At 36.9% G+C, this 14,888-nt stretch overlaps 1 protein-coding gene across 1 annotated transcript; it reads left to right on the top strand.

The window, feature by feature from the left end:
• The first annotated feature begins 9,362 nt into the window (after window positions 1-9,362).
• Window positions 9,363-10,841, top strand: LOC149194476 (plasma membrane ATPase 2-like). Its single transcript, XM_089407675.1, has 6 exons — window positions 9,363-9,443; window positions 9,556-9,678; window positions 9,806-9,910; window positions 10,015-10,159; window positions 10,251-10,415; window positions 10,642-10,841. The coding sequence occupies exons 1-6, from the start codon at window positions 9,363-9,365 to the stop codon at window positions 10,839-10,841; spliced, it is 819 nt and encodes a 272-aa protein (XP_089263801.1).
• Window positions 10,842-14,888: the final 4,047 nt, after the last annotated feature.

Raw genomic sequence — 14,888 nt, 5'->3', positions numbered from 1 at the left:
ACTTGCTTTAGCATAGGAAGATCTCTTACCATTTCCTTCCTTTGTAATCACAGCAAATCATTGTAGTTGATGTGGCCGAATCTCTGATGCCAAATCTCTTCTGTAGTCAAGCTCGTTGCTATCAATGTTCGGGCTGGTGCAGGACTCACATCCAACTTGTACAGACCTCCTGTTCGGATTCCTGTAGCAATTGTCTTCATGTCATCTAGCAGATCTTTAATGTAACAATTAGATTTTAAAAATTCAACTTTCAAATCTTGATCTGTAATCATAGATACAGAAATCAAGTTCTTTGTTATCTCAGGCACATACATTACATTATAAATTTGTTTGATATTACCATCAGGTAGAATGACAGAAACTTTCCCACTCCCTTTGATTTGATGACTTTTATCATCACCTAGGTAAATCTGTGCACCTTCATTGATTTCTTTAAAATCCTCCAGCCAGTGCTTATTCCCTATCATGTGTGTTGACGCTCCTGAGTCTACATACCAGATGTCTGCATCAACATTTTTATCACGATTTGCCATGAACAATCTTAAATTCTGCACCTGATCACCAATTGATACTTCTTTTTCCTACACTCGCTAGCAATATGACCCAATTTTCCACAATAAAAACATTTTGTTTCAGAGTAGTTTTTATTGGGATGCATACCTTGAGTCAGATTTGGTCGTTTATGTGAACTTGCTCCGTTTTGTTGTTGTGGACCTCCTTTTCCTTTGTAGAAGTTCTTCTTCGCCATCAATGCAAGATCGGCACTCTAGGGCTTCAGAGTCGATCTCCTCTCTTCTTCCTGCATCAGTATACCTGTCAACTCTTCAAAGCGTGGGATCTTCTCTCTGGCATTGATCCCATTGATGAACATCTGATAATCATCAGTGACACCATTCATTGTAATGATTACAAGATCTGTATCATCCATTGTATGACCAATGTTTGATAATTTGGTTTTTAGATACTTAATCCTTACTAGAATGAAGCAATTCTTTCATTCTCCTCCATCATGGATAGGATCTTACTGTTGAGGAACAAAAGACGATTTGAATTCTTGATCTTGTACAATTCCTTCAGAATTCCCCAGATCTCATTAGCTGACTTACCTTCTCTGATGTGCAGTATAATGCAGTCTTTCACTGGTATCTTTAACATTGTCCTTGCTCTGCTTTCTCGTTTCTCCCAATCTGTAACAGTTGTTGATCCAACCGCGGGCTCGGCTCAACCCCATTCACAATCGTCCAAGCACTTTGCGCTTCTAACAAAATCTGCATCTTGAACTTCCAATTTGCATAATTGGAACCATCGAGGTTGTTATGCTCGTTCATGCATGCTTCAAAAATATTGTTATTCATCTTGGCGATATAGAGAAAAAAAATTCGATAGGTAAAAGATGTTAACTTTACCCCAGATCTGTCACAAAGACAGATCACTGCTCTTCAATGTTGTTTGATCTCGCAACACATGCGCAAATCACCGTGGCTTCCTTCTCGGCCTCCAGACAACCTTTTGTTGTCAGCGTCAACCTTGTTATTGGCTTCCCCACGCAGCTTCTCTAATAGCTTCAGCCTTGTTCTTGGCTTACACGATCGTCGCAAAAGTTCCTGTTGTTTCTGCGACGTCATCGCAACTATACACGTCTTTCCTGCGACAAAAAATTTGTGCAAAGTGCTATAGTGCCCTCGTAACAAAGGTACACATCTTTCCAGCGACGATTTCGGAATCGTCGCAGTTATTTGCCTTACAACTGTGATGATCTTGGTTCAATGAACCACCCACCAAACAGCGTACAAGTTCCTCAGCCCTGACACTCTGATACCATGATAAAAATGGCAATGTTTGTATTAAATGAAAATAGAACCCACTGGTCAGCTCTATGAAAGAGAGTCTGAACCAAGAGAGTCTGGCTCTGCAGAACGCTCTACATTGTTCCTCAACATTATACATTAACTAGAATACATGGTTTTAGGGAAGTTAAAACAACATCCTAAGAAATAGAAACTAATTCCTATCCTGAAATTACGTGAACCAACTTTACCTATTCTAGAATATTCCCCATTATCTTCAACAATAAAGAAGAATAATAAAAAATAGAATAAAGCCAACTTAATGTTAGAAATAATATAAGGGAGCAAGAGCAACTTAATGTTAGAAATAAAAATTACTCAAGCATGGACCCTCTAAATCGAATCGACTCTTGTCCATATGCAATGATTCAATCTCATAAGTATTTACTCTGTCCAGCTACTCCATACTGCCACTCTGCCCTTCAGGGATGGAATTTGACAGCCAAATTGGTTGTCATGAGGCACTTCGATCATCAAATATGACCCAAAATCTGCATGCCCATGATTAAACATAATGAATGTGTGAAATACCATTAATAAATTCATCCAAACAGTCAAATTGACAGCTTAATACAGTTGTACAATTCCAACCCTACTGCCATCATTGGCTCTGGCCTATTGTGCATCAGTATTCATAATTCGGCGTTTATCCCGTCACTTATTATTTGTAAAACCCGACCAGACCAAATATGTGTAAGTGTTAACATTCATTTATTTATTTTAAAGTTGATTTTTTCATAACATATATGAGCATAAAATGTGTAAACCCGTCATCAAACATAATGAATGTCTGAAATACGTTTACGCAATTCATCCCAACAGTCAATCTGACAGGTTAATACATTTGGCTCTGCCCTATTGCGCATCGATGTTCATGTTGCAAGTCAGTCATGTACATTTGGCGCCTGTCCTTCCTCTTATTATTCGTTAAACCGACCAAATGTTTCAGTAGGTTTTTTTTTCATCTTTTAAGTTGATTTTTGTCGTAACAGTTTTGAGTTTAAAATTAAACTCGTCACTGTTCTTGACCGCTCTGACTTTGATGGAAAGCCCTAAAGCATAGAATTATTTTTATATAAATAATAATTAAAATAAAAAATTATTAAATTTGAAATAAAAGTTATGTTGGATTTTTTAATAAAAAGTACGAAAAAATTTCATATTATGCTTAAGTAAATAAAAAAGTTACATTTTGTATGTGCTGTCATCAGCATTCAAGTATAGCTATCATACATAGATAAAAAAAAAACTGCCGGTTTAAATAGTGTTTTTTTATTATGTTATATTTTTCATTATTTTTATAAAAAAAATTATTATTCATTTTTATATATTATAGGAATGAAGAAAATAAAAATGTTAATAATTTTTTTTTGTTTATATTACAATAATTTAAATTATTTTTATACAATAGAATTTTATTGTTAGGGACCTCATGCATGATTATATCATTTGTATATTAAAATTACATTATAATATTGGGTATTTAATCAAAAGTTTTGGTTGCAGTGCATTCTCTTGCTATTCATAAAGAGAAACAATTCCAATTCAAATCAATGCCTCATCCTCTTGCTACTTGAATTTGCAAACAAAATCTATCAATCTTCTGTGGTTCCATTTGAATTTGCAAACAAAATCTATCAATTTTCTGTGGTTCCACTTGTGGATCTTCTTTCCACCTACTTCACATGTTTGTATTTACTGCCTTCTTTGCTAAATGCTTGCTCTGCTTGATTGGATTTATGAAAAGTCCCTCCATGTCTTCTTTATGCCTACTTAAGTGGACATCAGGAATTAAAATTGATTTCTTTATAGAAAATTGATAGTTGTTGGAGGTTTTTAAATAGTTATTTTTTTATTGAACATTGCAATGATCCTTAAAATAATACTCTATTTTGATTGCATTTGAAAAGCTCATTGCAATTGTTAGAACAATTGAACCAATTACAGAGTAAGAAGAACAATTGCATTTTAAAACAATTTTATTGTAGCTTAGAAATGACATCAGGAAGATAATCGACTAAATAGTCATACTAAATTTCCTTCATATGATTTCTATATCGATTATAAGTAAATAGTCCAATTGATTCTCTCCATATGATTCCTATATATACTAATAAATGGTATTATTAAATTCTCTCTGTAAATTTTTTATATTATTAAATTCTCTCTGTAAATTTTTTATATAAATTGAGATACTAGTTAACTAGTATCCTGTGAACTAGTATCCTTGTTCAAATATTGAACTCGTATCCTTGTTCAAATATATTTGAAACTTTGGTCTAAAAATAACATTCTCCAACTTGATACAATTAAAAAAAAATGCTGAGCCAAAAAAGTCCTTTATCTTCAAATTTGATGCCTGGTTCTCTTTCAAACCCAAACTAAATTGCCCAACCAATGGAAAAATACAATCAACGTATTTCTAAAATTATAAAAACAAACTATCTATCAGATATTATGTTTAACATATATCATTTTAAGTCAACTTTCAAAAACTACTTTAAAAAAAAACTTGTTAACAAAAGTCAAGAGTTTTAAGCTGAAGCGAAATGTATTGTCTCTGCCCAAAAAAGGGGAAAATTAGGCCAGGGAAAAGGCGTCCCTCTGTTTTACATATTTGATGTACATTAATCAGCTGCTCGGCGATCTTCATGCGAACTATCGGTATTTGATAATCAGTTTGCCAAAAGGTAGAGTAGATGCATGCTGTTAATCTGAGTTGCTTATAGTTCTCTCTTAGTAGGCACATTATGTTGACCATGCAACATATGTGTACAGTTACAAAGCCATGGAATACGCATATAAGAATTCATTGATTGTCAAATCGATTCGTTAAGCATTCCTACTACACTTACATATCCAAAACAAAATTTACATACGCATGTATCAGACGTACCTCTGAACCACAGGACAGGGCATCTGAGGCTGGATTATCATCTGATGGTGAAAGCCCATGGGCTGGGAGAAAGCGGGTCTGTAGTGCCTCTATTGCATCTTCCCAAGATTTCAACTCCGTTTTATGGGTTTCCAACAATCGTATTAGGGTCTCCACGATGTGTTTTTCATCCACACCAATACATACAATCCACAAAAGCAATTGAAGGAAACATGTGACGCTAGGTTTGGAAATTCGTACAAATTTGGCAACCAGAGCAGAAGGAAAAAAGTTGTCAAAGAAAAATGGCGTCATTCTTCATTGTCTTCACCTTGGCACACAGCAAATTGTAGTTTCTCTTGATATGCAAGGAATGCAATGAATTGCAGTATTTGTATCTCCATTAATGCAATGCGTGAGGACAAAATGGAAGCTTTGAATACCATAATTGATGCAGAGAATAATCATAAACTACGGCAGGCCCAAACCCTCCAAGTTTCTCTTCAATCGAACACCCACAAAACAGAGCAACCAATTGAATCCCCACCCCTTACAACGGATTTTTCTCCTCAATCTCCGATGTCGCCTCTGGCAGCCCGCTCACCACTTTAAGATGACAACCCCCATCTGACATGGACAATATGGTCCATTAAAGTGTGAGTTTCAGCTTTCTTAAAAGACTTGGTCATCATCATCAAGATCCTGAGAGCATTTAGACTCGGCCTTATTCTGTTCTCGAAGCCGACGGATGACTCAAAATTGCAAGGAAGCTTCCATTTTTCCACAAGAAAGTTGAGACTCTGACGCAGTTTATATCGGACGACCCAGAAGCTCAGGCAACCTCTGAACAATAATCCCAATTTCTTCCCCTATAAACCCTAATTCTCTCAATGTTTCCAATTTGAGCTGAACAGAGCATACTCGACAGAAGGGAAGCGCAAGCAAACGCCTTGGACCCTTCTCAATGGTTAACCCCTCGACATCCTTTACAAATCCCCAAGCTATTCACCGTAGTCAAGAATGAAATACTAGGGTTTCCATATATGACATACATGGTTAAGCTGTTGTTGCAAACAGAGTTCCGATCATTTTTATCAGATTCTGGGTTCGAAACCACATCAGCTAGTTCGGGATCAAGCACGAACTGTAAAAAACAAACCGTCGGTTCCACAGCTGACGGCTAATACTTAACAACAAATATAGGGTTTCTGTTGAAGAATTTGAGTAATTTATCCTGTAATCTGAACCCTGAGATATTTCCAAACGCCGATTTCATTAAAACCCTTCCGTCTCGGGAAGTCTAGGGTTTGCTGTGAATTAATTATTATAGCATTTGTAACCAAGTAAATCCAGTTTTCTTCTGCAAATGGAGTTTGCATCGTCCTGGAGAGAGCATCCACAACGACGAAGCAAACAGCATTTGCAGAAGAAAACCGCATTTATACATTCGTCGATAAGAAACCTTGCTATCGGTGTGGTTTCAGAAGATGGAAACAATTGGGGTTTCGAGAGTCGCATAAAATGCTAAATTGGTAGTGAGGTTGAAGGGAGATGGTGAACTCAGAGTAGTGCGGATATCTGCTACAGAGGTTCTTATAGATTGGGTGGACGTCGGAATGATGGGCGTAATTGGTGCTTTTGAGAAAGTAGATTGTTTATGAGGTTTAGGTTAATTGGTCTCGAAAGCGTTTAGTGTTTCTGTGTGACTTGATCAGTAAGTCGGCAAAATTTTCGTTATAGTCCTAGTAGAGCGAGACATCTTATTAGTCCCTGCTTGGGACTATTCGCGATGGATCGATTGTCGATCAATCATTAGTTTATAGTTTGACCGTTTTTTTTCAGTGTTTTGGTATTTTAACCTAAGTTTAATGCTCGGAATTTCATTCAACAAACTTTTAAGCAAAGTTTTGGTTCGGAAAACAATTGGGGTCTTATTACAGCCTTCACGTTGTCCGATGCAAAAATATTGGGGCAATATGATGTTATCCAAAGTACGGTTGATATGCCACTTGTCTCGTGCCGGAGACATAACATATCCATGTAGTCCACTGCATAACTTTGTGGCAAGCTGCATGTAGTCACCTGTCTCATGCTAGACACAATACTGTCTCACAATACTACCCTTCCATTACAGACGGACAACCTCTTTGCCTATGAACAGAAGCTCAAATTCTTACGGCTTCGGTCCTATGCTCTGCAACTCTTTCAACATTTACTGCTTTCTTTCGACCTTCATGATTCTGCTGCCCTCTGATCGGTGTCATGGTGCGCACAGGCTTCTTTTCCGGCCGGGCTTTTGATTGGTGAGGTATTTTTGACGTACTATCCTTGAATTGTTAACCCTATCTGTTTTCACTGTGACGTCAATATGATGTTTAGGGTTTATGTTACAGGAATGGAAACTTGTGGCCGCTCCCATTCCAAAATGTGTACATGCGTCTCGCTCGGCTCTTCCTTTCTTTACATTGCTCAGGTTCTGCACACAGTGAAAGGTATGTTCAAATTTCAACAATTTAATGATCTAGAATAAAAATAGAGCAAAAAAATATATTTATAGTTTTTATTTCCTGTATACCTGCAAAAGATTGACACGGGATAAACTACTTTGTTATCGAAGAAGTGTTTGTTATCGAAGAAGTGTTACAGAGTACGCTGAGAAATGTTTCTTGTTTTACCTCGGATGCAGGTCAGCTGGGAAAGAGCAGATCATGAGCTTTGAGAAACTGTTGTGGCAGCCAATACCCATATTTTGTGCAAATTCTCTTTTAAGTCTAGCGTAATCCCACCATTTTCTTAGCCTTGTCATTTGTTGCCTGGCGCAGTAGAACCACACCTCATTGCCAAACACCTGTGTTGCCAATGACGGGAGTCTTTGCTGCTACTCGATCCAAGTAGGTGTGGATGGGCCCCTCTCGTGCTGTAGGTGTTTGGATGTTCCACAGATGACAGAAGCTTTATTTCGTTCATCATCTGTTCGATTCCATGGGTGTCGATATGTCTGATCATTTTTACAGCCACGAGATAGTCGCCTTTGATTTTCCCGGCATAGACCGTTCCAAACGCGCCATTTCCCAATCTTTCTTCTTCGGAGAAGCCCTTTGTGGCCTTCTCCAGCTCCTTGTATGTGAAAATTGGGATTCTGAAGGATCCACTGTTGGCCGAGAGGAGTTTCTTTCGGCTTCTCCTCCTTTCATTTGCCAGAGCCTTCTTCTTGAAGAAACAGTATAGCAGGACTATCACCACCACCAATGTCGCCCTGCAATTAACCATAGCTCCGTGGAACGGTAAAAAAAATGAGACTTGCATGCAAGAGGCTAACAAATATAATTAAGATCGAAGCTCTGTAATGGATATTTTCCTTACCTCCGAGGTAATCAAGCTCAAAATCGAGAGACTCCAAGTAGTCACGTAGTCATGTGGCATCCTCCATGTCTTGCATGGTTGTTTTGGGGCACTGAATAGTAAGGCGCGTGGCCTTCATGTGGGGTCCATATTACTTTTGTCACTTACAATCTCTGCATGGCTTACAAGTGCCTCACCGTGAATCCAAGGGCGATTACCCCAGGCTTATGGAACGAAATTCAAGCCAAGAAGGCAACATTAACATATAACACTGCATTCCCTTAAATTAGTTGTGGTGCAGCTATAATGGTTAGTAAATGTAAACAACAATAAAATGTTACTATAAAAATGGTTAAATAGTAAATCAAGAAAGGGCTTATTATTACTACTTGGTAAAATATCTATGACCTTTAGAGCGGATCAAAAGACGAGAAAGCCTTATTATAAATTGAGTCGTAATGCCATGAAGTATTGTATTTTTATGTGGTTGTTATTTCTTTATGGTGTGCAATCCCAAATGATACCAAGATCCTTGTCAACAGTGACGTTGATCTTCAAGTAAGCATTGCTGATTCAAGCCCACCAAGAACAGAACAGGCGTAGACATGCAAAAAATTGACACGAGATAAACTACTTACTTTGTTAATGAATCGAGCTCCCAGTGAACCTCTCTACCTCTAAAGCACGCCGCTCTCCACTTCACTTTGAAACGAGACCCCTCGTGCATGCCTGAAACACGAAACTTACTCACCCACCAACAACCCTAGTTTCACATCACCGCCTAGCGGGATCAAGGGTTCGATGGAGAAAGCCAGGTTCTAGCTAGGTGTGGTCTGCTTCTTGGTCTATTGGTTGTCATCTTTCATCTGCTAGTTGTCTGCCCAACACCCAAGCAATTGTGGTTAAGCTTATACTCCTAATTTTGCATGGCCAAAATGCAGTCAGAGGAAATCTCTATGGCTAAAATACAACCTGAGCACCTCTAGAAATTAAGAAAAAAACCAAATCAATATGCAAATGGTTTCGCAGTTGATTCTGTCATGTGAATTAAAGTCGAATGCCACGGACAAATGCGAGGTCTGGGAATATGCAAATGGTTTGACAATTTGATTCAATCATGGGAATTAGAGTCGATTACCACTTACAAATGCGAGCTCTTGAGGATGCCACCTGGTTTCTGGTCAGAACAGCTTGTAAAAATTACATGGAAAATAGAAAATAGTGAATAGTGGTGCCAACACGTTAGAACTTCCGTGCAAATGTCATTTACATTTTCCTTTTTTTATTATATTATCCTGATGGCTGCAAGAGCATCCAGAACAGAGAATCAATATGCCATTGATGCGACAATTGTTGGGATGTTTGCGGATCCTAAGGAGGCAAGTATTTTTTTTATGTCATCATATTAAATTTTAGTTGATAAGCAAGCCTATGCTTATTTTACTGATTTGTATCTTTTGTTGTGGGTTTTAATATCCATGGATGTAAAAGGCGCGAGCAGGCATTCAAGAGGTCCATTTTCTTCCTTTTAATCCAACTGACAAGAGGATAGATCTCACTTATATTGACAATGAAGGGAAAATGCATCGAGTTAGTAAAGGTGCTCCAGAGCAGGTATTGTTCTTTGGATGTTTTACCTTCTTCATTAGGCTTGGTAATGGGCTGTATTGTTTAGAAAGTGCTTCAAAACTTATTTGTAAACATTCTATTAAAACTGAAATGACCAAATACTTTCTGCTAGATTCTTAACCTCGCACATAATAAGCCAGAAACTGAGCGGCGAGTTCATACAGTTATTGACAAGTTTGCTGAACGAGGACTTCGCTCTCTTGCAGTTGCATATCAGGTTAATAATATGGCTTCTTTTGCTTTATCCGTGGGCTGAATCTTCCCAGTAAGTTCTTCTTGTTGATTATGTATATCTTTATAGCTATCTCAAAATGTTTGCAGGAAGTTCCAGAGGGCAGGAAGGAGAGTCCAGGAGGGCCCTGGCATTTTATTGGATTGATGCCTCTTTTTGATCCCCCACGCCATGACAGTGTTGAAACAATCAGAAGGACTCTTAATCTTGGTGTAAATGTCAAAATGATCACAGGTATGGTGAGGTTATGGTGTCATCAGTTTCACTACTGTTTTTGTAATGCAACGAGCCGACATTTAACTATTTACTTGCAAATGTTCATTAGGAGATCAATTAGCTATTGCCAAGGAGACAGGTTGCCGACTGGGCATGGGTACAAACATGTATCCATCATCCTCTTTACTAGGTCAGGACAAAGATGAATCAATTGCAGCTTTGCCAGTTGATGAACTAATAGAGAAGGCTGATGGTTTTGCTGGTGTTTTCCCTGGTGAGCAACAATTATCTTTTACTTCTGTGTTTTTTCGTGGGAGTCCCACTCAATTCTTTATATTTCCAACTCCCTTCTCTCTTGGTTATGGAACTTTATGCTTCATGGTTTATATTATAACTATTATTTTGCAGGTGGAAATGTTTATCTCAGATACTTTTATTTTTTCATTTCCTTAATTAGTGTTTGATTCCATATCCTTCCTGATTTTGACTGGTCATTGCAGAGCATAAGTACGAGATTGTTAAACGATTGCATGCTAGAAAGCACATATGTGGAATGACTGGTGATAGTGTTAATGATGCGCCTGCGCTAAAGAAGGCAGACATAGGAATTGCTGTTGCTGATGCAACTGATGCAGCAAGAAGTGCTTCTGACATAGTCCAGTCAACAAACTGGCCCCATAGTTATTTTGTTACTATGTAATATTTGCATCCACTATGAAATGATTTATGGCTGAGAGTACCTGCCTGCCTTGAGCGACTTATATGAATTACTAGTTTTAAGGTTTAAAGATCGATTTATATGAATTATTGGTTTTAAGATTTAAAGATATTTTTCAGTCTAGACAATTAATTTTTTAGTCAAGATTGAACAGAATGTTTATTTGTGGTAGAGCATTATTGAAAGGGCTGAATTCGATCACTTTGTATCTCCAAACCCTGTTCCTAAATGATTTTGTGCATTTCTGTTTAGCATCTTCATTCAAATAAAGCTTCTCTAAGTTCATAATGGTTCTTGTCATACCTGGACAGATGGATGCAAATGGTCGCTGCTCTGCAGCATGTAGGCCAGTCAAGAAACTGGCCCCATAGCTATTTTGTTACTATGTAATATTTGCATCCACTGTGAAATGATTTACGACTGAGAGTCCCTGCCTGCCTTGAGCGACTTATATGAATTACTAGTTTTAAGGTTTAAAGATCGATTTATATGAATTATTGGTTTTAAGATTTAAAGATATTTTTCAGTCTAGGCAATTAATTTTTCAGTCAAGATTGAACAGAATGTTTATTTGTGGTTGAGCATTATTGAAAGGGCTGAATTCGATCACTTTGTATCTCCAAACCCTGTTCCTAAATGATTTTGTGCATTTCTGTTTAGCATCTTCATTGAAATAAAGCTTCTTTAAGTTCATAATGGTTTCGTTTATGTTGTTTGAAAATGGCAGGAGCCCCCACACCTCCAACATAGGCGAAAAAAGCATACATATAGCCCTTTCAATCTTGCTTGGTATCACGGGCATTGAATGCCCAAGCGTTAGGAAGCAAAGTGAAGTAATAAAAGGATTGAATGACAGTCCATTTATTCCTTGACCTTTGCCTCCCATCCTCTCTAGACTTGGGACAATTTCCGCCAGGCCAACTTTTCCAAGTTCTGCAATTCAGTCCAGCTCCTGCTTGATGCAATCCATTCGCTGTTAGCTACCTTGCAATGTGCCTGCAGACCCCGGCAGGGACTACTGCCACGGCAGTGGCTCCTTGTTTGGTAATGTCCATTGCCATGCTAGCGAAGATATTGGTCCTCTAGCTAAGGCATTTCAATTGGTAATGTGAGTTTTTTAATTCATATTTCTTTAAGCGAAAAATGTAATTAAAAGTGGACAAATGTACTCAAAAATGATAAGTGATCAATGGCCAAAAAAAAAAGGCCTAGGTTTTGTATATTGAAGGTGTTAAGTTTTTAGTTAATTAGAAGTAATGTTAAGTTTAATTCCAAGACTAAAAATTGGTTTTAGCTTAAATAATATTCGCAAAAAAGCTAGTTTCATGTGTGGTCATTATTAAGTCATTTTCAATAGGTTTAAGTATTTTTTAATAATATTTAGTGTTAATTCTATGCATAAAACTAAATAGTATTTATGGTTGTTTAACTTCATACTTAGGAAGACAATTTATTATATCAATGTTAATTTATTTTATACATTGGAAAAATCTATCATAATTTAGTTGTCAAATTAGCACTGGAGACAATCATCATTGGTTGGTATCCACAATCATCACCATTATTCAAGGAAAAACACACCACTTGGAATTATCCATTGGTGGTTTGTAAGGGGACAGGCTATCACTCTTGCCAAATACCTATCGATCTTGGGCCATTAACTAATTTCCGTGGATGTTGGGTCATTAAATGATTTCCTTACATCTGTGGAAGACTAGCTCGTAACCAAATAATAGTCGTTTTGGGGCATACTCCATATCAATATTAACTTACAAATTTTATTTTAAGAAAATTTTAAATTAATTTGTAATTATTTGGTAATATATATTATATTTAATTTAATTTAGATATTATGTTTATTAAGGTTAAGGTTGCCTATTACACTATAAAGCTCTTAACCAAATAATAGTCATTTTGGGGCATACTCCATATCAATGTTAACTTACAAATTTTATTTTAAGAAAATTTTAAATTAATTTGTAATTATTTGGTAATATATATTATATTTAATTTAATTTAGATATTACGTTTATCAAGATTAAGGTTGACTCTTACACTATAAAGAATATACGAAAGATAATAAAGAAAAAGTGAAAATTTCTAATGAATATTTAAATAAGAAAGGAAAAGAATATAAAATGAGGAAAAAAGAAAAATAACTAAAAAATGACAACCTCATTAGATGTGAATAATGAAAAAACAAAAACAAGTAGGTTTTTTAGTCGGGATTTATTGCTTTGAAGAAGATCTTTTAACATTAAAGGACACAAAGAAATGTCTTACGGGTGTGAAGCCATAAGAATCATTGGGTTTATGATACCTCACAAGTCTATCATGTGAGTTTGGAAGTTGGTCGTAGAACCTCTTCCTATTAGTATTAAAAGGTTGGAAGTAAGATATATTCAACCTATTGCATGTGGATACATGGCATTGGCCTCTAGTAAGAAATCAACAAAGATAAAACACCTTCTAAAGAAAAAGGACTAAGAATTCTTGGTCCTCATAAGCCATGAGTTTCTGAAGAGAACAAAGTGAATATTTGAAGAGACAAAACAACCGTCCTCTAATCTCATAGTAGGGAGAACATTTGAATACAAAATGGTCCTCAATCTCAAGTGCTAAGGATAAAATTTTGCAAATATGGTACTCTTGAGGAATATGGTTCTACATCAAGAGGCTATACTAGTGGGATCAAAATCTGAAGTAGGTAAAGGGACACTTGGGCTACAGGGAAACTAGAGTTTGGTGTACCTAGGACTAGATAAGCCCATCACTACACTTGAAATGCAATTTTGAATAGTGGGGCTTAAACCATGTGGTCAAAGGTAGGCTCTATAAATATTAATACAAATACCCTCATTTCTCTTGCTCTAGAGAGATCAAAAACGTCTATTAAAGATTATACGCGGGTGGTTATGTCAATAACAAGATTAATGTGGTGAAGCAATGAAGAGGTTCTTCTTTATCAATATGAATCAATCCCATGTTCTACTTACTTCATAAAGAATTTGATAGAAAGATATCGATGTTTAAAATGATCCCTCTGTGATTTTCCCATCCATTGGAGCCTACATATCATTGCCACCACATGAAAAATCACTAAATCAATGAGTGGGGTTGCAGTAAATTCTATAAGAATTATTAGTGTGAGGTAATAATCTGTCACCATGAATGTAACAACACTAGTGAAAAGTTCATGTAATAAACGTTAATAAAGGAAAAATAAGACCACGGGTAAGGGACACGTATTCCAAGCTTAATGTTGGGAAAATATATCTTAGTGAGCATCACTCGATGTGTGTTTTGGCTAAGGAAAGTTGGAAAAGGCTAAGGAAAAGGCATTAAAAGGCAAAAAGGCATTTTGGCACATTTATTTATGAAAATAAAGGAAATTAGGAAAAAAGGTAAAGGTCACAGGTTGCATGTGAGAAGGAAATTGAAGGAAAATAATGGAAAATGAAGAAAATAGAGGCCTCATTCATAAAAAGGCTTATGAGGATCAGTTCATGGCTTTTTTCAAGTTCAAGTTTGGAGCTCTCTCATTATTCTTTCTCTCTCTCACTCTCTTGGTCACTTAGAGTTTTCTTGGAGCACTCTAGTTTGGAGCAAGGAAAGGAAAGTGGGATCAAGCAGCTTTAGCAAGAATACTTGCAAGTAACCTTTTGCATGTGTTATTTCCTAGTTGGTTTGGACATGCATGGCTTTTCATGTTGGTGTATAATTCTCTTGCTTTCGGTGGCATGGTTTTGTCAGGTTATGACAATGGATTTTAGCCTAGCCTAGCCTTTTACCAGATGCCATGGTATGTTGGGATGTTTATTTTGATTTTTGAGCTTTGGTTTTCTGGATGGATTTCGAAATCCAAGGCGGAGGTGGTCTCAAGGTTCATTCCCAAAGGCCTAGGAATCCCTTGACCGGTTTTGGCGGGATACATGGTAAAGCCTGAGGGAGCAGTCTCAGTTTAGGGCCTAGTGATCCGGGTTTGGATTGCGGTAAAGCCTGAGAGACAAGGAGATGGAAAATTCCTCA

This window comes from Pinus tabuliformis, chromosome 2_2 (assembly GCF_031772625.1).
Source record: "Pinus tabuliformis cultivar Carrire ecotype Pingquan chromosome 2_2, CPIR1, whole genome shotgun sequence".
NCBI classification, from domain to species: domain Eukaryota; kingdom Viridiplantae; phylum Streptophyta; class Pinopsida; order Pinales; family Pinaceae; genus Pinus; species Pinus tabuliformis.
Note: the sequence above shows the minus strand (reverse complement) of the source record. Positions and strands in the feature narration are given on the sequence as shown.

What these genes read in the sequence shown, in the direction of transcription:
- LOC149194476 (XM_089407675.1), top strand. Translation starts at nt 9,363, where the DNA reads ATGGCTGCAAGAGCATCCAGAACAGAGAATCAATATGCCATTGATGCG. An exon ending in GTAAAGGTGCTCCAGAGCAG is followed by an intron (nt 9,679 to 9,805) that starts GTATTGTTCTTT and finishes ACTTTCTGCTAG; the next exon opens with ATTCTTAACCTCGCACATAA. An exon ending in AAATGTCAAAATGATCACAG is followed by an intron (nt 10,160 to 10,250) that starts GTATGGTGAGGT and finishes AATGTTCATTAG; the next exon opens with GAGATCAATTAGCTATTGCC.